The sequence below is a fragment of the Cydia fagiglandana genome, chromosome 5 (assembly GCF_963556715.1).
Source record: "Cydia fagiglandana chromosome 5, ilCydFagi1.1, whole genome shotgun sequence".
In the NCBI taxonomy this organism is placed as follows: Eukaryota; Metazoa; Arthropoda; class Insecta; order Lepidoptera; family Tortricidae; genus Cydia; species Cydia fagiglandana.
In genome coordinates this window covers 15,455,221-15,480,016 of record NC_085936.1, presented here as the reverse complement: position 1 = coordinate 15,480,016, position 24,796 = coordinate 15,455,221, and the positions used below count along the sequence as shown (strand labels likewise).

Here is a 24,796-nt window from a genome sequence, read left to right as displayed (position 1 = left end):
GTTTATGTTTAACGAAGATATTGAAGCTTCAATTAATCGCTATTTCGTTCCGCTGTGTAGCGTTTATCGATATATAACATGATTAAAATCGACTTTTCACATCCCTAAAAGAGCACACATATACGTTTTTACGCACACATGCACAACCCGGGTCGCCTAAAAAGGGGCCACTTGGATTTGAAGTCCATCTTGTCAACAGTATAGTTGTCCTTTTTTGACAAATGGCATTTTAAAAGAGCGAGGAGAGAGAAATGATACTAGTTGCTGCGCCGTCAAATAGAACAATAAAGGTAGGGGCCTTGGAGAGAATCATACTATCTTTGTCTTACACTAGTACTTACAAAACAAAAAAGAAAAGGATGAATATAGTTATTTTTGTTCTTATTTACTAACAAATTTTGTTTGACCAACTATAATGATTAATTCTGAAACAACCCCTACAATAGAAATTTTGACAGTTGACATCTGATCTGAGGCTGACAGCTGTGCACTTGTTATGACTTGTTCAACTTGATGACTCCGAGACTTGATGATTTGTTTGTCAAAGGCGCGAAAAGAAATAATATTGTTTTCTTTATTAATTCAAAGTAATTATTTATACAATTGAGTGTGTTATACGAGAGAGAAACTTAAACGATCTACATATTAATGAATACCATCGGAATAAGTAATTGTGCACAATGGATGTTCAATTTCCATTTCCTTTTGAACCATACGAAATTCAAAAGAAATTTATGCGTGAATTGTACGCCACTATTGAAAAATACAATCTAGGTATCTTTGAGAGCCCTACAGGAACCGTAAGTTCATATAATGTTATACCAATTACCAGTAACTTTGTTGTAAAGCACATATATGAAATAGGTTATGTTGATATGATTGTTTTAGGGAAAGTCGTTGAGCATTTGCTGTGGAGCGCTACAGTGGCAGAAAGATAGTTATAAAAAATATCTGGAATCTTTACAGAAGGAAATTGCCGATTTAAAACAAAAAATGTCAAGTATACAGAGTAAGTTTATTTTATTTGTAGTTGTCCCTGTTGTCCAAAAATGATATTGCTTATGAATTTTTGTAAACAGTATGAGCATACTTGGCTGTGCAGAAAAAAGTCATAGAATGAATTGCTTCCCTTATATTCCACAACTCTTTCTGCACAGGCTCTGGGTGAGTGCTAAAAATATATAAAAATGTTCCTACACTTAGGTGCAAAACTGTCCCAATAGTAGCATCTTATAGTTCGTTTTTTTTAGCATTAGAAAGAACTTGAAAGAAGTTAAGCGATCTTGGCATGCCTTTTAATCGAAAAACGCTTTTTAAAAATCAATAACTATTACTTATGAAAGCAGGAGAATATAAGTAATCGTATTAGATTCATAATTGTTACGTATTTGCCGTAACTTATTTTTAAAATGTGTTTTTCAATTAAAAGACACATCAAGATTGTTTACCTAATTTCTAATGCTAAAAAAAACGAAGTATAGTAGAATGTGGAGAAGTGGATGTCGATCGAGGAGAGGGGCACATGGTTAATACATACCAGTACTATTTAAAGTTTCCTACAAATCAGCCTTACATATGATATACTTAGAATTTACGGTTATTTTGTAATTTAGAATCGAAAAGTAGAAAAAAACACATTTTCATTTTTTCTGATATTTCTAGTTCCTCTTATGGAAACTCCAAATAGGGAGGGAACCATACATAATTAAGAAATTCTGCCTCTATAAAATCATCATGCAATTGCTTTAATGGGGCATATTTTTCAAGTTACTTTTAGGTGGCTTATAGTTCGGTGCAAAAGTGTACCATTAAAAACAGCCATAGAAAGTGTTTGTTAGTTCAATGTTCAAGACGACTTTTACTCTGCAATAACTACAAAACTATGTTTGTGATTTAAACAGTTGATACCTTATTTTATAGAGGCTGAATTTCTTAATTATGTATGGTTCCCTATTACAAAATAACCGTAAATTCTAAGTATATCATATGTAAGGCTGATTTGTAGGAAATTTTAAATAGTACTGGTATGTATTAACCATGTGCCCCTCTCCTCGATCGACATCCACTTCTCGACATTCTACTAAGATGCTACTATTGGGACAGTTTTGCACCTAAGTGTATGAAAGTCAGAACAATCTACAGCTTGAAAGATTCATCTGGCTACTTAACACATCCACCGAGGCAATTAGTATAACTCATATTTAACCATACTTCGTATCAGGTCTTTCTGCCCAGTGCTACAATGTGAGCATGTTAATTAAATAGATAGCGGTGGCTTCAAAATTTTTTGTAACTGATTGGTTTTACTGCAGTTGGTCATGTAAAAAACTTATCTTTTGAGAAAAATAAGTGTAAATGTTAAGGTTCTTGAAAGTAATTATATCTTCGATCAGTTATGCTGTTCAGATCAGTCAGCTCGGGAATAACAAAAAATGTTTCTTGCAATTACAATAAAAAATAATTGGTGTTATAAATTTTGTAACAATTTCTTCAGCTACCGATAACTGGCTGGAAGAAAAATTTGAAGAAATAACAATAAAAAGAAATCTGATAGCATTACAATTAAAACTTGCAACCCACAAAAAGAGGATAGACTTGTTTAATGAAATGAAACAAAGAGTGAAGAAGAAAGAAAAACATGATGTAAAGAAAACTATAGATTATAAAAATAAGAATACAGATGATTTGGAAGTAGATAATAAGGAAAACGGAGAAGATAAAGAAGATGTAGATTTGATTTTGGAAGAGTGTGAAAAGGACAGTGAATCTGAAGATGAAGGTGAAGAAACTGAAGAAAATGAAAATAATGATACTAAGGTATGCTTAGGGTATATTTTTTGCATGATTATACACTATTTACTTTACTTCAGTGAGTTAAGGTAAAGAATTGAACATGACTAATATCTATAAGTACTTACATCTAATCATTATGGTGTTATTATTATTTTTTGGCCGAAATTCATAATAAGAAGCTCCATGTCTGTTTATTGCCTGTAAATTGAGTTTTCAACTTTTAATGTAGTTCTTCCATGCTGAAAATGCTGTAATTAAATTATTTAAACCACAATATTTCTTCAAATTTTTCATGAGAATACTAAACAGATTCCTTATCATTTTCAATCTTAAGACACACAAAAATACACCTGAGTATATTATCTATAAGGTTCTTTTTTGTTTGCAGATATACATTAGCAGCAGGACTCACAGTCAGCTGTCCCAGTTCATTGGTGAAATAAAGAGGACAGTGTTCAAAGAAGACACAAGAGTGGTTACCCTGGCTTCCAGGCAACACTATTGCATCAATACTGAGGTGTCCAGGCTGAAAAATGTTAATTTAATTAATGAAAGGTAGGAATTCTTTTTATTTACAGCATGTTGCCATCCATGTAAAGATTTGAGATGATTCTGTTCCAACAGATGGAAAAGTTGTGAAAAGTTTGTGAAATTTTTTTTGGGAAAGATGTCGGTAATTTTAAGGAAAATTTATAAATAAGTCAAAATATTTACGTAATACATATAATATTTGGATTTGTTCCCTACTTGTAGGTCTTATTTCGTTGCAATATTATGGTGACCTCCTTATGTTCATTTAACCATGTCACCATAGTTCTAGGTAGCCACTGTGCAACATTTATTAATTTATTCTATTTACTGTGCTTTCAGATGCTTAGACATGCAAAAATCCAAAAACAAATCAACATCAGTAGACGAAGACGGCAAAGTCCTTAAGAAAACGAAAACAAAATCCTGCACTTCCTGTCCTTATTACAACCATAGCAACATAACGCGCCTGAAAGAGACGATGCTAGTCGAAATGATGGATATCGAGGATTTGGTGAAATGCGGAAAAACGCTCAAGGCTTGTCCGTATTACGCTTCGAGGATGGCTCTTGAAGATGCTGAGGTAAGATTGTATCGAATTTTAGAAATTACTTATCACTAACAGAATATTATGTAAGACGACTCGCACTTCCTACTCATAGGAGCTCTCGTGATCGTAATATTGCGGTCTGATTTAGAATAGAATAGAAATTTAGCTGTGAAACTTCCCATACATTATACCTAATTATAACTTGCGAAGGCTGGAAAGGCGACCCACCCTAACTGTCCACGATTGCAAACTACCATTACTTTATGATCTTATGATCACTTCCAGTGGCAGCGAGATACTTTTCAAGTCAATTCGTTCATTCGCTACAAAATACTGGTCATTTTAAGGGTATGTAATTGTATGTATTTCAAAAATAAAACCACAAACCTATTGTTTCGGGGATGTAGAAGTGTAAAATGAGTGGATAATATACTGGTTAGTGGGTACCTATACAAATGGTGCCAGTGACGTCGCGGCCCTTCCAGCCACCAATATTTTGAAAATTTAAGTAGTCAGTAGTACCAGTGTTGACTAAAATGTATTAAAAACACTACATACCTACATTGTCACATTGTATGAAACGATATTTCTAGACGATGTCATAAAGCCAAAGAGTGCCGTGGGTTGGTGAATGCATCAAGCTGCCGTAGATAATAATCTATAGATGTTAAATTCGAGTGGCGACCATGGGGGGAAAAGCGTCCTCAAAGTAAACCCAAGATGCTTTGGGACGACGACATCAAAAGGACTGCGGGGAAGAAGTGGCTCCAGGTTGCACAAGACCGTGACAAATGGCGTAAAATGAAGGGGGCCTACACCCGAAGGGTAGAAAAACAATCGCTTTTGATTTCAGGTGGTGTTAGTAAGCCACGCGGGCATGGTGAGCGCCGGCGCCCGGTCCGGCGTCTCGCTCAAGCTTCACAACAACGTGCTGATACTAGACGAAGCGCACGGCCTCACAGCTGCCTTGGAGAACGCACATTCCGCACCAGTGTCCGCCAAGTAAGCTGGGCTATAACCGCGAAAATCGAAGTTCGCAAATTGCGGGCATTTTTCTCTGTCACTCTAATTACGCCTTCATTGGAGTAAAAGAGAAAGATCCCCGCAATTTGCGAATTTCGGTTTTCGCGGTAGCCCCTCTGATTTATTTACCTTGGCTATAGCAGTGTTGGCCGAACGTTAATTGCAATTGACCATTAAGGGCCAGTTGCACCAACCACATTTGACAGACTGATCAACGTCAGCCGGCGCGCCCCGGCGCCTTACTATGAAACTTTCCATACATAAAAATTCAGCGAACTCTTTAACGATACGAACAGTTAGGTGCAACCGACCCTAACTATTACAAATTGAACCGTAAACGGTAATGGACTGTTACAGTTGACGGTTCAATTTGTAATGGTTAATGGTCAAGAATGGTCAATTGCATTAACGTTTCGGCCAACACTGGGCTGTAGTTGTCTTTTTTTTTACCGCCAGCCCATTGTGTACAGGAGCCTTTACACTACATAGCTTTTCTCACTTTCTACAGTCTGTCCTCCCAAGACCCAGCCATACAAATGAACCTATAGTGTAGGAATTAAAGTTGATTTTGCGTTGTTGGAAAATTTTACGAAACATAGTAAAATGGACTCTGTTCCAATTTAATAGGATTTAAATTTCCTCGAACTGAAGAGGTACTATAGGTAGGACCGTGGGCCTTAGGAGGGTATAAATCTTTGATGGTGATATTATTGCAATGTTCCCAGGCAACTAACTGCTGTGAGAACATTCTTGAAGTTATACATCGACAAGTATAGAGCCAGACTGAGCAGTAAGAACCTCTTGACGCTGAACCAAGTGAGCTTCGTTGTGGGAAAACTCGTTGGTAAGATATTATTTTTCTAGCGTTCTCCAGGATTTTTGCCACTGTATGCTATTAGAGCCTGAGGTCAGCTTGGCATGGGGTTGAGCACAAATCACGCGAGGTGTTTTCGGCTACTTTTTGACCCCCTTCCCCCTTGGTGATATTTGGTGAGGTTTTTGGCTAAACACAACCTCACGTGTATTTTTTGAATTTTTTTCATTCGACCTAATTTTAAGATAAATAGAAAATCTTGTTTATTTTTCTAATTTCGTTAAATGGACTCGTTATTTTGAAGTGCAGAGTGAAGATTTATGTTTAACGTAACCGAGAAAAAGTATCTACTCATGTGGTAGGTCTTTTTAGGGTTCCGTACCCAAAGGGTAAAACGGGACCCTATTACTAAGACTTCGCTGTCCGTCCGTCCGTCCGTCCGTCCGTCCGTCCGTCCGTCACCAGGCTGTATCTCACGAACCGTGATAGCTAGACAGTTGAAATTTTCACAGATGATGCATTTCTGTTGCCGCTATAACAACAAATACTAAAAACAGAATAAAATAAAGATTTAAATGGGGCTCCCATACAACAAACGTGATTTTTGACCAAAGTTAAGCAACGTCGGGAGTGGTCAGTACTTGGATGGGTGACCGTTTTTTTTTGTTTTTTTTTTGTTTTTTTTTTTCATTATGGTACGGAACCCTTCGTGCGCGAGTCCGACTCGCACTTGCCCGGTTTTATTTCTTAGTTTCGTTCACTGTAGAAAAATACACGTAAGGTTTCCTTATACCCCCCATCCCCCAACAGAACACAAACAGTTGTTGTAAACAAAACCCGGTCTAGCGGTACTGTAGTCCAATTAGGAGTGCCACAAGGTTCTATTTTGGGTCCATTCCTGTTTTTGGTTTATATAAATGATTTGCCATGTGTAGTAGAAAATCTTTGTGAAATTGTTCTTTTTGCTGATGACACATCATTACTTTTTAAGGTTAATCGTAAATCTACCGATTACAGTGTAATTAACAGCACACTCGTTAATGTACTAAACTGGTTTACTTAGAACAATTTGCTTCTTAATGCTAAGAAAACTAAATGCATTCGATTTTCTTTGTCGAATGTTAAACCAGTCGATACTAAGATACTTTTGAATAATGAATGCTTAGAGATGGTAGATAAAGCACTGTTTCTTGGTTTAACATTGGACAAAAATCTACAATGGAGTCCTCATATAAGAACACTAGCAAACAAATTAAGTTCGGCCGCTTACGCTGTGAGGAGAATTAGACAATTGACTAATGTTGAGACAGCTCGCCTTGTTTATTATAGTTATTTTCATAGTGTAATGTCATATGGTATTCTGGTTTGGGGCAAAGCAGCTGACATACAGACTATATTTGTCTTACAAAAGAGAGCCATTCGTTCTATATATAATTTAAGGGTGCGTGAATCATTAAGAGAACTTTTTAAAGAAATTAATATTTTAACTGTAGCTTCCCAATACATATATGATAGTATTATTTATGTTGTTAAGAATCTAGACTCCTTCACTAAGAATTCTGATGTCCATAACTATAATACTAGAAATAAAAATAAGCTTGCTATCAGAAAGTTTCGTGTTCGTAAAGTACAGAAGTCATTCGTTGGGCAATGCATTCATTTTTATAACAAGTTACCTGAGGATGCTTTAAGATTACCCTTTCCAGCTCTTAAGAATTACTTAAAAAAGTCATTGATGTTGAAGGCTTATTACAGAGTCGAGGACTACTTGACAGACAAACATGCATGGTCCAAACCAGAAACTGTAATAACGACAAGTAGCAATTAAAAACATTGTATTATGTGTAGAGTTAAAGGTGACTCAGCTCAGGTAAGAAAGCACATCAAATTGTATGAAAGCATCTCATAACAATCAGTTAGATTCATATAATATGTATTCTCATTTCTTTTATTGATTTTATTTTCTTTTCCTTTTGTAAGATTTGATTTGTTTTCTGAAAGAGCTACGTATTTGTGATTTCATGTACATATATGTTTATTTTTTATATCAAATTCTATAAGTTATGTACTCACTGAGTATAATTGCATGAATTCTATAGTAATTTAAATTGTATTTTTCTTAATTACTCGTAATGCATGTTAATTATAAGATGTAATAATGTTTTGAAAAGATGTGTCCCGCCGAGTTTGTTGCCGGTCCCATATTGGGATACCCTCCTCCAATTGAGGGGGGATTTAAATCTTCTCGGGGCAGAGGTGAACGGTTGGAGCCGGTAAATTTATTTGACGTTCATAAGCGCATTGTAATATGCCTACATGAATAAACTATTTTTTATCTTATCTTTATCTTTATCTGTGATCTATCGTGATTTTTTTGTGAACCCCCCGTCCCCTATCGAACCTCGCGTGATTTGTGCACAAGCCACGGGGCTAACCTAATCTAAAAAGGGACAAATATTTTTCGTAATCGTCTGCCACCTGACACTTCTCCTATCCAAGGGGGAAACTATTGGTCTTATTGGGATTAGTCCTTAAAAAACCGGGCAAGTGCGAGTCGGACTCGCGCACGAAGGGTTCCGTACCATAACGCAAAAAAAAACAAAAAAAAAACGGTCACCCATCCAAGTACTGACCACTCCCGACGTTGCTTAACTTTGGTCAAAAATCACGTTTGTTGTATGGGAGCCCCATTTAAATCTTTATTTTATTCTGTTTTTAGTATTTCTTGTTATAGCGGCAACAGAAATACATCATCTGTGAAAATTTCAACTGTCTAGCTATCACGGTTCGTGAGATACAGCCTGGTGACAGACGGACGGACGGACGGACAGCGAAGTCTTAGTAATAGGGTCTCGTTTTACCCTTTGGGTACGGAACCCTAATAAAACAATCAAGGATTAAAAGCTTGTTCTGTTTGTTTACCTAAAGTTTAATATGGATAACCTAATGAAATCTTCATATACATATATATTTTTAAAAATTCTAGGTATGATAAAACCCAAATCTACAGCCGAAAAACAAGACGACACAACTATAATGACCCTTGAGGACTTCGTTATAAAGGCTGAAATCGATCACATGAACTTGAGACCGCTGGTAGAATTCTGTCGAAAAACTCGCCTGGCTCCTAAACTACACGGGTTTTCTATGCGGTACAGTCAGCAGGCGTTACAGGAGGAGAGCAAACGTACAGTCGACAAAAAAAGTTCGTTCCAAGATTTCTTGAGCAACATCTCTAAGAAGAAAACTGAGGTCATAGAAAAAGTGAAAGAAGAAATGAAACCGGCAATACAGGTATTTATTTTATTTTAAGGGCAATATAAAATTATATTCCATCTGTCCAATTGCGTCTCACGCTTTGCCTATTGAGAGAGTGAGACGCAATGACATTGGACAAAGAAATTGGACTGGTGGAATACCACCCTAAGCTGAGACTAGAGCTCCGTTTGTACAATCAGAATCAAATAGGTAAAAAAAAAGAAAAAAGTTTTAGTTTGATACTGACTTTATTACTTGTGTCCATAAACTGTTAATTGCCAATTCGTAGATCTTATTTCAAAGGCATAACTTTCCCCATAGGTCGCCCCTGTGTTTACGTCTAGGTAAAAGCAGTTCAGGCAACTTATCCGGGGTTCGCAATTTCGTCAGCGTGGGATGATGATTGATAAAAGCTAGCCCCATCGGACCTCAAACTTTCTACATACCAAATTTCACCTAAATCGGTTCAGCGGTTTAAGCGTAGGTATAGATGGTCAAGCAAATCTTGTCAGTAGAAAAAGGCGCAAAATTCAAAATTTCTATGAGACGATATCCCTTCGCGCCTACATTTTTCAAATTTGCCGCCTTTTTCTACTGACAAGATCTGCTTGACCAACTATAAAAGGGTAACGACAGACAGTTACTTTCGCATTAATATTAGTAGGGATTACATATGTGTGTTGTCTCTGTGATATGTGTGAGCTACTAGTATGGAAAGTATCTACGAAGTAAATTACTAATGGCGTCATTCATTAACGCGTTAGGGCGCGTGTACACGGTGCCTAACGGGCCTGAATTAGCTATGAATCGTTTGTCTTTATCTGTCATTTTGACTTATGTGTTTGTAAGAAAGGGATAAAACATAAATAACATTATTTAACTAAAAGGGCCCGTAAAGTTTTATGAATCAGGGTGTAAGTATTTAAAATGAACTTATTTCTTTTACAGGCCCCCACAGAAACCTCAGCAGGCAGCGGCCTGTACGCCATTCTAGACTTTCTGGATAGACTCTGCGATCGCAGCGAGAACGGACGAGTACTAGTCCAGAGCGGCGAGAATGGTCTATTGAAGTACTTGTTGTTGAATCCGGCCGAGCATTTCTCGGATGTCGTCAAACAGTGTCGATCTGTGAGTGTTTTTTTTGCTCTATAGTCTATATCTTTAGGTATTTAAAAAATCGGGCAAGTGCGAGTCGGAATCGCGCACGAAGGGTTCCGTAACATAATGCAAAAAAAGGCAAAAAAAAACGGTCACCCATCTAAGTACTGACCCCGCCCGACGTTGCTTAACATCGGTCAAAAATCAAGTTTGTTGTATGGGAGCCCCACTTAAATGTTTATTTTATTCTGTTTTTAGTATTTGTTGTTATAGCGGCAACAGAAATACATCATCTGTGAAAATTTCAACTGTCTAGCTATCACGGTTCGTCAGATACAGCCTGGTGACAGACAGACGGACGGACGGACAGCAGTCTTAGTAATAGGGTCCCGTTTTACCCTTTTTGTACGGAACCCTAAAAAGAGTAAACAAAAGCTAGCCTCAAATAACGTAACCCTCTTCTCTCTCTCTCTCTCTTTGGTCGGTCCCTCATGTCTGAGGATCGTGGTCAGTATCAGGGTTGCATCTGGAGCGGATGATCTGTCTCCACCGGTTTCTGTCCAACGCGTCTCTGACGACCGTGTAGAAAGCAGAGGATGACGAGTCTTTAACTTGATCGGTCCATCTTATTGGTGAACGACCGCGTGATCTCCTGCCTTCGGTGTGTCCAATCACTATCAGTTTTTCCAAACTTTCGTCACCTCTGCGCACTGTGTGTCCGAAATATGATAGTATACGCTGTTGGCATATGGTGGATAGACGAGTTTTCACTCGGAGCTGGGAACGTAACCCAGTCGAGGGTAAGATGAAAACATTACATGATCAAATAATGTAGGTTAAAGTCAGGTCGTTCAGTGACAGATGCAGGTGGTTTTGTATTTTGGTAGGTTAATCAATAACTCAGGATGTCACCTGTCCAATTTCTTTGACCAATGTCATTGCGTCTCACTCTCTCAGTAAGCAAAATGTGAGATGCAATATAAATTGGACAAGGAAACTGGTTAGGTGGAATAATATCCTCAGTTATAGCGGCTGGACCGGTATTCCAGAAGGGCATGATTTCGAGTTTTTCATCCTTTAAATTAAAAAAGTTCAAAAGGTTGCATACAAAAACTTAAAGTAGTGGCTGTCAGGTGTAGACCTCGAGCATAGCTTAAAACTCAATAAATGTAACTCCGCCATTTTGGAAAACATCCAAAATCGTAATAAAAACTATTCAACGCCTATCGTGTACGGCGCGTCATCGTGAACCTTTTCGGAATGCAAAAAGCTGGGCTATAACCGCGAAAATAGAAGTTCGCAAATTGCGGGCATCTTTCTCTGTCACTCTAATTACGTTGGAGTAAAAGAGAAAGATCCCCGCAATTTGCGAATTTCGGTTTTCGCGGTAGCCCCTCTGTTGCCGCGCGCATCAGTTGACGTTTTAGGCGGTCAAAAGTTAATCGAACCTGCTTACTAAATTTCACGAGAATCGGTTGAGAATTGCGACTTGTAGAGGAGAACATCCGTACATTTTCTCTGTCGTATCGCTCTTGATAGAGCGGTCGTGGTCACGTTGGGGCGTCCGCATCGGTAGTAGAGGCGGACACAGCTCTACGCACGATCTCCTGCCATCCCTCCCTGTTGGCAGACTGTCCAGCTCAGTCAGATACGCGGTTTCCCACTGCGGATTTTTTTTCATATCCGTACATAAGAAAGCATTTTTGCCCAAGCTGAAACGGAGACCTTCACTGAAGCTTGGTCAATTATTTTCAGGTGATTTTAGCTGGAGGAACCATGGAGCCTATCAGCGAATTCAAAGACCTACTGAAGACCGAGGGCAAAGAAGTGAACGTGGTGAAATGCGGTCACGTTGTGCCGCCGGACAATGTATTAGGAGTCTGCCTGTCCAAGGGACCCTCTAACGTCAGTCTTAACTTCTCCTATGAGAACAGGATGAGTAAAGAATTGGTAAGTCTGGCCTGTAATCTGTGATACATGGACATGGTCTCACCTTGTATGCTTGAAAATCTTAACCAAAAAATCGACCGCCATCTTGTTAGGGTTCCGTACCCAAAGGGTAAAACGGGACCCTATTACTAAGACTTCGCTGTCCGTCCGTCCGTCCGTCCGTCCGTCCGTCCGTCCGTCCGTCCGTCTGTCACCAGGCTGTATCTCACGAACCGTGATAGCTAGACAGTTGAAATTTTCACAGATGATGTATTACTGTTGCCGCTATAACAACAAATACTAAAAACAGAATAAAATAAAGATTTAAATGGGGCTCCCATACAACAAACGTGATTTTTGACCAAAGTACAACGTCGGGCGGGGTCAGTACTTGGATGGGTGACCGTTTTCTTTTTGCATTTTTTTCCGTTTTTTTTTGCTTTATGGTACGGAACCCTTCGTGCGCGAGTCCGACTCGCACTTGCCCGGTTTTTGTTCAGTTCTTAATATACATAGATCTAATCGAAACGGCCGCCATTTTAATAACAAACCTTCTATCACAGAATAAATAATAGTACTAGGTACAGAAGACTCACTCTCTAACAAAACGCGTCTGCGTCTGTTACGATCAGGACAGATATGGCCGCTAGGTGGCGACAGCGCCACGCGCGGCTTATGGCTAGCCAACAAAATTGGTGTGGAACGGATGTACTTGTAGCTACCTGTTGCAAAGCGACGAAATCGCGGAGTGAGCCATACATAATTAGTAATTACACACAATACATAATTTTATATTAGCAATTTCCGACTTAAAATACGCGAGTGACCCGTTTTAATATAATATTTAACGGCGACCATCTTGGATTTCTACATTTTTATTCAACCGCATCTAATATTAAATAGATGTCGTATGTATCCACTGTACGTACCTATATAATTCTGCCGTTCAAAAACGATTTCTTCAATTGCACGTTTTTGGCGAATCGCGATTTCTCAGTTCGGAGCGAACTACTAGTTTATTTCAATCTTCATTTCAGTTAAAAGAAGTGAGCAGCATCTTACGAAACGTGTGTAGCATCGTACCAGGCGGCGTAGTTTGTTTCCTACCATCATATTCCTACGAGAAAACAGTCTATGAGCACTTAGTTGCGAACAAAGTCATCGAAACTATTTCTAAGAAGAAATCCATCTTCCGCGAACCGAAATCTGCTGCTGAAGTTGATCAGGTAATTTTCAGCCTTATTGATGTGTGATAAAGTTCATTTTCAGTTACCTAGTTTATTTATTTACGTTTCGGTTGCAGGTTTTGAATAAGTTTGCTGCAGCTGTTAAAAGTAGAGATGGGAATCGAAATGGCGCGTTGATGTTAAGCGTTGTAGGTGGAAAACTAAGCGAGGGGCTCAATTTCAGGTATGTATTCTGTATGTACATTTCGAAATTAAATTTTGACGTTTTTGTGCGTGATATACCCAACTTACCTTCGTACGAAAACCGATGGGGTGCTGGCAGACTGTGCCCCAAACTGTAGTGAATCGAGAAGCACTTACAATAAACAAATTCTTTCGGCCCAATTCGAACTTTAAGAAACGGCAATTAATAGACCTAGAATTACGATACGAATTAGATATGTCAGTGTCAAATCTGACGTGTCTTCAAACAAATGCGTCACTTTTGACACTGACACATCTAATCCATATCTTTTCTAGATCTATTTATTGACGTATATTAAAGTTCGAATCGGGCAGTTTATCTTTTCTATATAACGATAAGCAACGAAATTTCAACGATAACTTATTGAACATTAAATTCTTTGCAGCGACGACCTAGGCCGCTGCATCATAGTAATCGGTATGCCGTACCCAAACGTAAAATCCCCTGAACTCCAAGAAAAAATTAACTATCTAAACAGAACTAACGGCTCAGGGAGTGCGTACTACGAGAATTTGTGTATGAAGGCGGTCAACCAATGCATAGGTAAGGCAACGGCCTCGGAGCCTAATCGGTAGTGACCCTGCCTACTATCAGGCGTGTCTCACTCCGCGATTTCGTCGCTTTGCTACAGGTAGCTAAAAGTGCATCCGTTCGGCCCCAATTTTGGGGTTTGCCATAACCCGCGCGTGGCGCTGGCGCCACCTAGCGGCCATATCTGTGCTGATCGTAACAGACGCGTTTTGTTAGAGAGTGAGTCTTCTGTACTTAGTACTATTATTTATTCTGTGCTACTGTGCAGGTCCCGAGTTCAAATCATGATAAGGCCATTTCTGTAGACCTTGTGCAAATGGCTACAAGTCTCGCGCAGCATAGGTGTAAAAGGGCATAAGTGTTACGTGGAACTTACACCCTAAAAGGGTGCGCTGCCCGAGACTTGTACACTTTACTCACTAGGGCCACCGATTTGTTCCTGAGTTATATGGCTCCTCTACACGATGGGCCAATGCCGGCCACTCCATGGGACGCATTTATGCGTTAGAGGGAGCAAGTGATATTGCTGTCTCATTCTACCGCATGGCTGTGTCCCTTGGAGTGGCCGGCGTTGGCCCATCGTGTAGAGGAGCCAATAGATGTTTTCTACAACTTCTATGTATTTAAGTATTTACATACCCACAACAGAAGCTTTATTCAAGCTTACTGTGGAGCTAGGTAGTAAATAAGATTGTCCCATATATTATGTGTTCCGTACTCCACATCGGATATCTTCATTGAGAGAGTAACGCGATCGTTGACCAATGATGCCGCTAGCGTCTATGTAGTCGCTCCGCCCCACGCCGTGACGTAGTTCCGCTTCCACTTCCTGCGAACCGTTGCTCGCTTCCCGCCACTCGCCACCGCCATGTCATTGTTTCGTCGACCGTCTTGACCGATGGTCCGCAAATATTTTTTGCGTATATTTTTGCAGCATGGTGCTTTAACATTTCCGATCCAAAGCTCGGTCGATTAAATAGTGAGATATGGCAGAGATCGCCACTATTAGTGTTCGGCCTCTTTCAGAATATGAAGTTTACTATTCTCGTTGATTTATAAGAAGAATGATTAATGTGTCAGTCAATAAAGTCATGTAGTTTTATAAACACGTTTTTTACTTTAATTTAACATAATTCACAATAATAACGTGAACATGGTCCTAAACGAACCGGATAACTAGAAAGACTGTGATCTAAAATTATACAAATATTGTTCGTCATATCATACATCAAGATTTACTTAAAGATTCGCATACAACATGAGTTCTGTAGAAAAGCTATTGATACTTCAAACGGACGGCTTGAAGATGATTCAAAAGGCTTATGATAACTTCAATAAGTCACCGAAAGAGAGAATTACGGTGGGATACATACAAAGTCGATTAGAAACTTTAGAAAATAATTACACAGAATTTAAAGGTATACATCAAAAATTGGTTACAACTGTTTCCGAGGAAGACAAATGCGTAATATCATATTTTTCTGAAGATCTGTACGATACTTTTTATGAATGTTACTTTATATACAAAGGCGAACTGAAGACAACTTTACAGCAGTTGTATACCGAAATAAAAGACAACCAAACTACAAAAAACACTTCAGGTAATCATACGTCTAAGGGTGAAATAAAACTACCACGAATCACGATTCCTACTTTTAGTGGCGATTGCACAGAATGGCAATCATTTCATGATTTGTTCACCACTTTAATTCACAAGAACAGCTCACTCGACGACGTTCAACGTATGTATTACCTCAAGATTCATCTGAAAGGTGAAGCGGAATATCTATTGAGACAATTTTCAATTGCTGCCGAAAATTACACACGAGCATGGACCCTTTTAAACAAGCGGTATGATAACACAAGGTTCATTGCTTACTGTATTTTTAAGAAGCTTTTCGGCCTAAAGACAATTGTTCATGAATCTGCATCTGAATTGAAACAACTACTCGACATATCAGTCGAATGTTTAAATACTCTGAAGAATCTTGGCTTACCAACACATGAATGGGACGCAATCATTATTTTTATCGTTGTGTCAAGATTGGATCCAGAAACTCACAAGCATTGGGAGGAGTTGATCAATGAAGAGGACACAAACGTTTTTCCAACCTTTGATAAGTTAAAGTCGTTTTTGGAGACTAGATACAAGACGCTTGAGATGGTGGAACTGGTTAACGAGAGGTACAGACCTGTTATTTCGAAGACATTCCATGCCACAACATTCCATGCCACAATCAGTGAAGATAAAGGAGATATACAATGTACATTCTGTAAGAACAAGCACTACATTTACAACTGTAAACAGTTCTCAAAGCAACCAATAGAAGAAAGGTACGAATTCGTTCAAAGGAATAATCTCTGTTTCAACTGCCTTATACCAAGTCATGCAGCGAGGTATTGTAGACAGAAGACATCATGTCAGGTGTGCAAAAGGCGGCATCATTCGTTATTACATCGACATCATCGAAGGACAATACAAACACATACGAACAAGTTTTACATAGCAAGAGATATAAATAAAGAAGCCTCAAAAATGACAGCACATATCAAACCAAATGGAGAGACGTCAAATTTTGAACAACTGGTCTGTAAAACAGAAAAGAAAGTTGAAGAGCCAGCAGTCGCGGCTCGAGGTGTTGAGTTATCGAATTTAAAGAGAACAACAACTGGCAGTTTGGCTTCTGGTAGCAGCGGAGACAAGAACGTACACTTTAAAAATAAGGTAGAATTACACACATCGTCGAATACACAGAGAATCAGATGTTTTCATGTCACACATCGAGTTAGGGAGGATAACGACTCTAAGAGATTCCTGAAAAATGAAACTGAATGTTGTACAAATATGCAAACTTGCTTAAAGAAAGAAGATATATGCACGCAAGTTTATAATGTTACCTCAACAACAAACGGTCATACTAAGGAGTATCCTTTACACGTACTGCTAAAAAAAGATGTTGAGCATATGATGAAACCAAGCGGAGAAATAACACCGCAGGCGATATGGATGACAGATAATGCAAAGATACAGCAACAATATAAGGGACAGGTATTGTCATCGAACGTCAATCCTCGCGCTAAGGTTAAACTCAAACTTATTTCATCCTCACCAGGTCAGAGAGAACATTTCGTTCACGGTGGGCAGTGAATATTGCAATGTTAGTATATTATAATACAGTTTTGTTTATATTGGTAGCTGGTAGGTGGCGGTACTTGTATATAGTTGCAATGTAACTCTTAATTTATGTTTTAGCCTTTTAAAAGAAGATTTATTTTATATTCAAAAATATCCTTGAATGTATTTCTATCTGTTAGAAGATGATGGTGTCTTTATACAGTTAGATGATGGAAACATAGGTAATATGCAGTTAGTTTGGCTGTAATAATTAGTAAGATTTATACATATATTCTGAAAGCTTATTTATATATAACAAACATAGTATAAAATAGAGTATTTTGGTGGGCAGTATGTTCGGCCTCTTTCAGAATATGAAGTTACTATTCTCGTTGATTTATAAGAAGAATGATTAATGTGTCAGTCAATAAAGTCATGTAGTTTTATAAACACGTTTTTTACTTTAATTTAACATAATTCACAATAATAACGTGAACAATTAGTCTTTTGGCGGTCTCGCGATCGAAGTCATCGAACGGTGCTTTTCGATTCTACCCACTTTTTTCTCGCTAAATTAATTTTCACATTCCATGCTGCTAAAATCGTTACCGTTAACTCGCATTTTCGAGATCGAAGTAGGAAGTGCGTCAGTGGTTTTTGTTAACAAGCGGTAACAAGTCGCTCCGCATCGGAGAGGGAACGCGCGGGCATCGTGCCTGCGGCGGCGGCGGCGGCGCGGCGGCGGACGGCCTGCGCGCGCCGCTGTCGGGTGCCGCGCTTCGCCGATAAGGAGGTTTGGATTGTCTCGAGCCATCCGGTGAGCCAGTTTAAGATATTCTAATTTTATTGGCGTTCAGAAGTTACTTCGACACTCGCGGAGGGTTCTCAGGCAGTAGCCTGGGAGTACCTCGTGTTGTTAGTTGCGGCGCGACCGGGGCGCCCCGTCCCCCGGCGCGGGGGCGCGGGCCCGGCGCCCGCCCCCGCCCGCGCGCGCCGCGTCTTCTGCTGTCGTCCAAGGTGACTCCGAGACACCGCGACGCTGCGGGCCACGGTGGACGCCTCCAGTCCGCAGGACTCGGAGAGACGTCACACGCCCGCTCCTGTTACTGCAGTCGCGGTGCGGACGCCTCCAGTCCGCGGGACTCCGAGAGACGTCACACGCCCGCTCCTGTTGCTGCAGTCGCGGTGCGGACGCCTCCAGTCGCGGTGCGGACGCCTCCAGTCCGCGGGACTCCGAGAGACGTCACACGCCCGCTCCTGTTGCTGCAGTCGCGGTGCGGACGCCTCCAGTCGCGGTGCGGACGCCTCCAGTCCGCGGGACTCCGAGAGACGTCACACGCCCGCTCCTGCTGCTGCAGTCGCTGTGCGGACGCCTCCAGTCCGCGGGACTCCGAGAAACGTCACACGCCCGCTCCTGTTGCTGCAGTCACGGTGCGGACGCCTCCAGTCCGCGGGACTCCACGAGACGTTACACGCCCGCTCCTATTGCTGCAGTTGCGGTGCGGACGCTTCCAGTCCAGCGGGACTCCGAGAGATCCGCGTGGCTCTGCGCGTCACACGCCCGCTCCTGCAGCTGCGGGCGCATCGCGGGTGGATCGCGCCAAGGTGAAGGCGGACCGCTTCTGCGTCCCGACTGCTCGAGCGGAAGGAAGGTAAGTTACGTGTAAGCAGTGGAAAGGCTACGAGTACAGCGACGATCGCCGCGTTGGTTGCCGGCCGTCATGACGTCGCTGGTGACCTACGCGCCGGTGGTGGCCACCACGATGGCACCGCCGAGGGCAACAGCGTCGCCGTGATGATGCGTGCAACTACGAGCCTAGCCATCGGCGCCTCCCGTGCCGGTAACGTCCGTCACGCGCACCGGCGCCTGTCGAGCTGGCCGCCACGACGGCGCCTCTCGCACCTGAGCCTGGCGACGGTGGCCGCCATGATGGCGCCGCCCGCTCGATGACACCGCCTGCCCCCCGAGCTGGCCGCCACGATGGCGCCTCTCGCATTACGCATCGACGCGGCGGCGGCGGCTGCCACAATGGCGCTGCCCGCCACGATGATGCCGCCCGCCACGATGGCACCACCACCTGCGCACTGGCGCCTCTCGAGCTGGCCGCCACGATGGCGCCTCTCGCCTCACAGCAGTGCCTCCCAGACCAGCCAGCCAGACGGCGACCGCCTCATGCACCGGTGCCTCCCGAGCTGGCCGCCACGATGGCGCCTCTCGCCGCACGCACCGGCGCCTCCCCGCCACGATGGAGCCGCCCGCCTCTAGAGCGGGCCGCCACTATGGGTCCTCGCCTCACGCACCAGCGCTTCCCGAACCAGTGGCGGCCGCCATGAGCCGCCCGGCCTCAGGCACCGGTGCCCCACCCCCCCCCCCGAGCCGGCCGCCACGATGGCGCCCCTAGCTTCACGCACCGGCGCCTCCCGAGCGGCGGCGGTTGCCACAATCACGCCGATGCTGTCCACCGATGCTGCAACTACGACGATGTCGTCCCTTGCTCGCTGGGCGCCACAGTATCAGTTTTGTCCTGTCCACATGGTTCCATTGAGGTACGCAGGCGCCTATAGCTATGGTGCAGGTATAGGTATGGTATGGTACAGCACGAACAGACCGCTAAGCTCTTGGTTTCGGTTAAAGAATCCTCCGGCGACGGCAGACAAGGTCGTAAAGAGCCCCGTCCTAGCGCGGCTCGACTGCCCGGAGTTGAAAGCGGTAAGATATGTCGATACTCAGAGGAAAATACGTCGTGTTCCCGGGCTTCATAAAGGTGCTGATCGACTTCGCTGTGTCGCTTCGAAGCTCCTACGACTTCTCGAGGCCATGGAGTGGTCCAACCGGAGAACAGCTAGCGACAAGGCCCTGTGCGACCGCTCGAAACCGAGGTGAATGGCATCGAAAAGGTCTGCAGACTTCACATAATTATCTCTACTTGCTCGCGCTCTCCAGCTTAAGTTCCGTCTTACAAAGACGAACTCGTGCGAAAAGCCATAATAAACAAAATGGGACAAATAAACCCGCTGCGCCTGAACAAGCTTGAGTTTCCGGTGCTAAGAGAAAGGGGCCAGGAGGACTCCAGCAGTTTCCATCTGTCTGTATTCGACTTTATCGAAACAGGCCGCGTAGCCAAGATGCACATCGCTTACGCTCCGTAGCGATCGAAACGCAACTGTCACTGTCAGACTAATACGGAAGAGTGATAGAGAGACATGATGCTTTTCGTTGTCGAAGCGATAGCGATTGTAACCTCGGCTAGGCCGGCTGTTTTGTTACGCAAAGCGCCAAAATCGATTTTAGACTTGATTTCATCAGTTCGATTTCCTTAAAAGCATGCTACTAACTCGATGCCCTATACTAACTCGATATAGGGTGTCTCTTCGGATAAAGCGAATTAGACCATCACGCTCCTAGACATCACGTGGGACACGCGGCACAACACACCGATTGAAAGTTTTCTTTTTCGCGACATACAGGCCTGCCTTGCTGCAGAGTTTCTCGCAGAAATGAGACTCAATGCCTTCTGTTCAGTCTCAAATTCGCAAACTTTAGTTCATGGAGGAAGGTGAAGCCTTCGCAGTCCCCAGCAACACAGAGCTGCCGAAAGCCTCGCACCACTTTCTTCCTCATCTTATGCAAGCAGTCCGTTACAATCTCCAATATTGGTAGACAATGTACGAGGTAAGGCCCTTTCAGCGAAGAGTAACCGTTAACGGGCCGCATCTGCAGCGCTGACGACAGAAGTGTAAACATACAACCGCACCGGTACAGTATACATAAAACGACGGCGACACTACATCCCTTCCGTTACTACGGCTGTCGCAAAAACTGCTGATGCCAGCAGATCGTCTACAGGTCGCGCTGGTTGCTTGCTACTTGCCAGGTCGGTACAACCCCCGAGGGCAACGGTTTATCAAGAAGTCACTGCGCGCCCGAGTGGCAGCTGCGCCCAGCAGCCGCCGAGACTGTCTTCACCTGACAGGCGCCTTGTTGGCCGGCCTCCGCTTTCGAGAGCCCTCGCACTGTGCCACGGTATTTCTTAACAGACTCATTGAACTGCTACCACGACCTTTGACAGCTGCCTGTGAGACTTGGCATGGATGTCTCCACCTCCCAGCCTAGTCTGTGTACTGCGACGGCGTGATAAGGAGTCTTAAAGCAGCTGTGGTAAGCTTGCAATTTACTGGCGGTCCTAGTGAACACAACGTCAGACCGCCCTCCCTTACGAGTCAACGACCTTAAGAATGAGGCGTAGCTCCTGTCAGATAGGACGCTCCAACACCGAGCTGGCGGGATCAGGAGTGACGTCCGCTACTGGCGTGACTGGCGCATGCATATAACATGCCAAGGTCTAACGCTACGTAGCGAACGAAACGCAACTGTCACTGTCTCACTAATATGGAAGAACCGGATATTCCCGATTCCGGTACTGTGTTTGTATAGAAAACAGTAACGGGAGCCCCTAGATCGTCCCCTTGTCTAGGCTGCATGTACGGCCACAATGTAGAAACGGTCTTTATGGTGCATCAAAAATAAGATCAACTGCCAGGTACCTCTATCCAGTGAAGTAGCGAGCTATCTCAGACGTCTATTTCTATTATCCATGTTAGCTTTCAGAACGATACTCGTTCATAAGCCTCTCACAAGTGCTGTGTATGAACCACTATCGGACACTATGCCTTCTTCCAACGCCATTAATAGCGAGACCAGCGCCTCCCAAAGCACCAGCTTGGGACGCGAGACATCTACTTGCCCTAATTTAAATAGCCCTACAACGTTAGGTACGTTAGAAGAAGTACGATAGAATAGCTGCCGCACTTTTGCTGTTAGCATCAGGCCGCAGGGTCAATGACCTTACTCTACTACACTGTAGCCCGGGCAATTATATAGATAACTTTAACGCTATTATTTTGTGTCCGAAATTCGGCTCTAAACCAGATAACGTGTCTTACCGACTGGACTCTTAGAAGCTCCGGAATAAAGTATAGACCCAGTATAAGTAGGTAGTCTGGGTACGTCACCTTGCGAGAATTACACAAAATGTTAGGGGACACTTCGCTTATTTCTTTCAGCCACAGTCTCATCCAAGCCGGCCTCGCCTACGATTGCTTTTGATCCACGATGTACTTAATAACTAAATTGGCTGGAAAGCTATTCACTTAGCGATATTTTCGCTTATGTTAATTGGGAACATGACTCGCCGAGATTCTGCGGATCGGATGCGATTTCGAATGAGAATTCTCTTAAACCAGTTTAACGTCAGATTCGAACCTGAGATTACAATTTCAATTCTCAATTTCCTGTAATTCACATTATAACGAGTCACTGTGATTTCATGGGTTGCAATATGGTGTATACATATTTATTCGTTCTCTGAGTTCTATGACAGTAGGTGTAGCCCTATCGCTTGCGCGCCCGCTAACTCGCCACCAGGAGATAATAAACAGGTCTCAATGAAGATATCCGATGTGGAGTACGGAACACATAATATAAAAATTTTACCTTCCAATAAAATTATTATTATGTTTCCTATCCACATCGGATATCTGAGTAATGCCTTCCTGGCAGGCTACTAGGCTACTTTTATGCCGACGGTACTTCTCCTCAACAATGACATGGCGGTGGCGAGTGGCGGGAAGCGAGCAACGGTTCGCAGGAAGTGGAAGCGGAACTACGTCACGGCGTGGGGCGGAGCGACTACATAGACGCTAGCGGCATCATTGGTCAACGATCGCGTTACTCTCTCAATGAAGATATCCGATGTGGATAGGAAACATAATAATAATTTTATTGGAAGGTAAAATTTTTATATTATTTCGTCAGGTGGCAAGCAAAATTCACTAATTACCACCACAAGTTCATAGTCATAGTGAACCATAATTATTAGTACTTAAAGGTCGATTTTTGTATAATTTATTTTTTTAGTTATTAGTGACTTTCAGCCGTATTCGAATAATGAGATACGTCAAATACTAGATAATGAAACGATATGTATTGGATATGTCAGTGTCAAACAAGTGTCAAAAGTGACGTTATTGTTTGAAGAAACGTCAATTTTGACACTTGATTGACACTGACATATCCAATCCATATCGTTTCAATATCTAGTATTTGACGTATCTCATTGTTCGAATACGGCTGTTTTGCTTGTCACCTGACAATTTATTTTATGATATTTATAGGTCGTGCTGTGCGCCATGCTAGGGACTACGCCTGCGTGCTGATGGTCGACGACAGGTATTCGAGGCCGCACACTATGGCGGCTTTGCCATCTTTTGTGCAAGTAAGTTGTTCATTTTATTACATTTTTATTTATTTATAGCCTTTTTGTCGTGGCACCCAAATGCTGTTTACGTGCTCTTCCCTACTGTTAAACGTTTTGGGTGCCCGCTTGCCAGTCGGCATATGCCTCCTCCGGTCTTCTTCATTCGTTCCTGTTTCTGGCAACTCTGCTCATGGCAAAATGGAGCAGGGTTGCCATTTTATTATATAAGTACCTTTAATGTCGCTTCGGTGACAAACAAGTATTCGGCTCGCCTGATAGAAAGCAGTTACCGTAGCCTATGGATAGACAGCGATGACAAATGCGCGTTGCCGACGCTTTAGAAACTTGCAAGTAATTCAAATTTGTTACCACAGACATTTGAGTTCCCAAAATAAATCAATGCTACTTATATTTCAAAGTCCTGCAAATAGCCTTATATAAGTGTCGGTACTTATTATAAGAATCCAAATGCAACATAGAATTTAAAAGCCTTAGTATTAACAAATTACATTATTTGTTTTAGAAATCCCTGATGTCTAACTGCAGTTTTGGTCCTACTGTTGGGAGCATGGCGAAATTTTTTTCTAAGCACAAAAACTCTTGAAACATATTTATTTATTTAAAAATGTAATAAATAATGATTATAAAAATGTACAACATTTTTACTTATTTAACTAGACCTATTGTTTAATTATATGTCGTCGGCCTAAGTCGCAAACCTCGTAGCTCCTCCGGGGGGAGTTACGAGATTTGCGACTATAAGTATTGCTGTCCAAGGTAGCAATTACTAATTTCCTTGAAATGGAGTTACGAGGTTTGCGACTTAGGCCGACGATGTGTCGTGTCCAAGCAAAAACCGGGCAAGTGCGAGTCGGACTCGCGCACGAAGGGTTCCGTACCATAAAGCAAAGAAAACGGTCACCCATCCAAATACTGACCCCGCCCGACGTTGCTTAACTTCGGTCAAAAATCACGTTTGCTGTATGGGAGCCCCACTTAAATCTTTATTTTATTCTGTTTTTAGTATTTGTTGTTATAGCGGCAACAGAAATACATCATCTGTGAAAATTTCAACTGTCTAGCTATCACGGTTTGTGAGATACAGCCTGGTGACAGACGGACGGACGGACAGCGAAGTCTTAGTAATAGGGTCCCGTTTTACCCTTTGGGTACGGAACCCTAAAAAGCCTCACTTTGTCGTTTGCCACAAGGAAGCTTTCGTATAAAAATACAAGCAAAATTCGTCAACAATTCCTGACACCTTATGATGCCTTTAAGCTATGTTAGATCATAAGCGTCTCCAGCTGATGGGCTAGGCCAGGGGACTTCGATGTAAAACAGCTTAGTCACTAGTCAGTATTTTCTAAAAGCCACTGCCATTTGACCTTTAAATCCAGTGGAAAAATTGATAAGCCATTAGTGCTCAACGTGTTGCTGGCTGTACACTCATCGAGAGACCCCGAGACAGG

General features: G+C 42.2%; 1 protein-coding gene and 1 long non-coding RNA gene across 2 annotated transcripts in view; one reads left to right on the top strand and one right to left on the bottom strand.

Moving 5' to 3' along the window:
- The window catches only part of LOC134664571 (uncharacterized), a 513,832-nt gene that overhangs the window by 218,465 nt on the left and 270,571 nt on the right, over positions 1-24,796 (bottom strand). The gene's annotated exons all lie outside the window — the stretch shown is intronic.
- Positions 534-23,975, top strand: LOC134664532 (ATP-dependent DNA helicase DDX11). The gene is made up of 15 exons (XM_063521225.1): positions 534-800; positions 889-1,009; positions 2,495-2,817; positions 3,182-3,348; positions 3,664-3,904; positions 4,725-4,873; positions 5,620-5,738; positions 8,695-9,002; positions 9,915-10,094; positions 11,820-12,014; positions 13,031-13,219; positions 13,297-13,403; positions 13,810-13,967; positions 23,245-23,345; positions 23,851-23,975. The coding sequence occupies exons 1-15, from the start codon at positions 681-683 to the stop codon at positions 23,929-23,931; spliced, it is 2,559 nt and encodes an 852-aa protein (XP_063377295.1). The 5' UTR covers positions 534-680; the 3' UTR covers positions 23,932-23,975.

Bases quoted from the DNA above. Each gene is read 5' to 3' on its own strand.
- LOC134664532 (XM_063521225.1), top strand. From the start codon at position 681: ATGGATGTTCAATTTCCATTTCCTTTTGAACCATACGAAATTCAAAAG. The intron at 10,095-11,819 runs GTGAGTGTTTTT...AATTATTTTCAG, and splicing joins TCGTCAAACAGTGTCGATCT to GTGATTTTAGCTGGAGGAAC. The intron at 13,220-13,296 runs GTAATTTTCAGC...TTTCGGTTGCAG, and splicing joins CTGCTGCTGAAGTTGATCAG to GTTTTGAATAAGTTTGCTGC.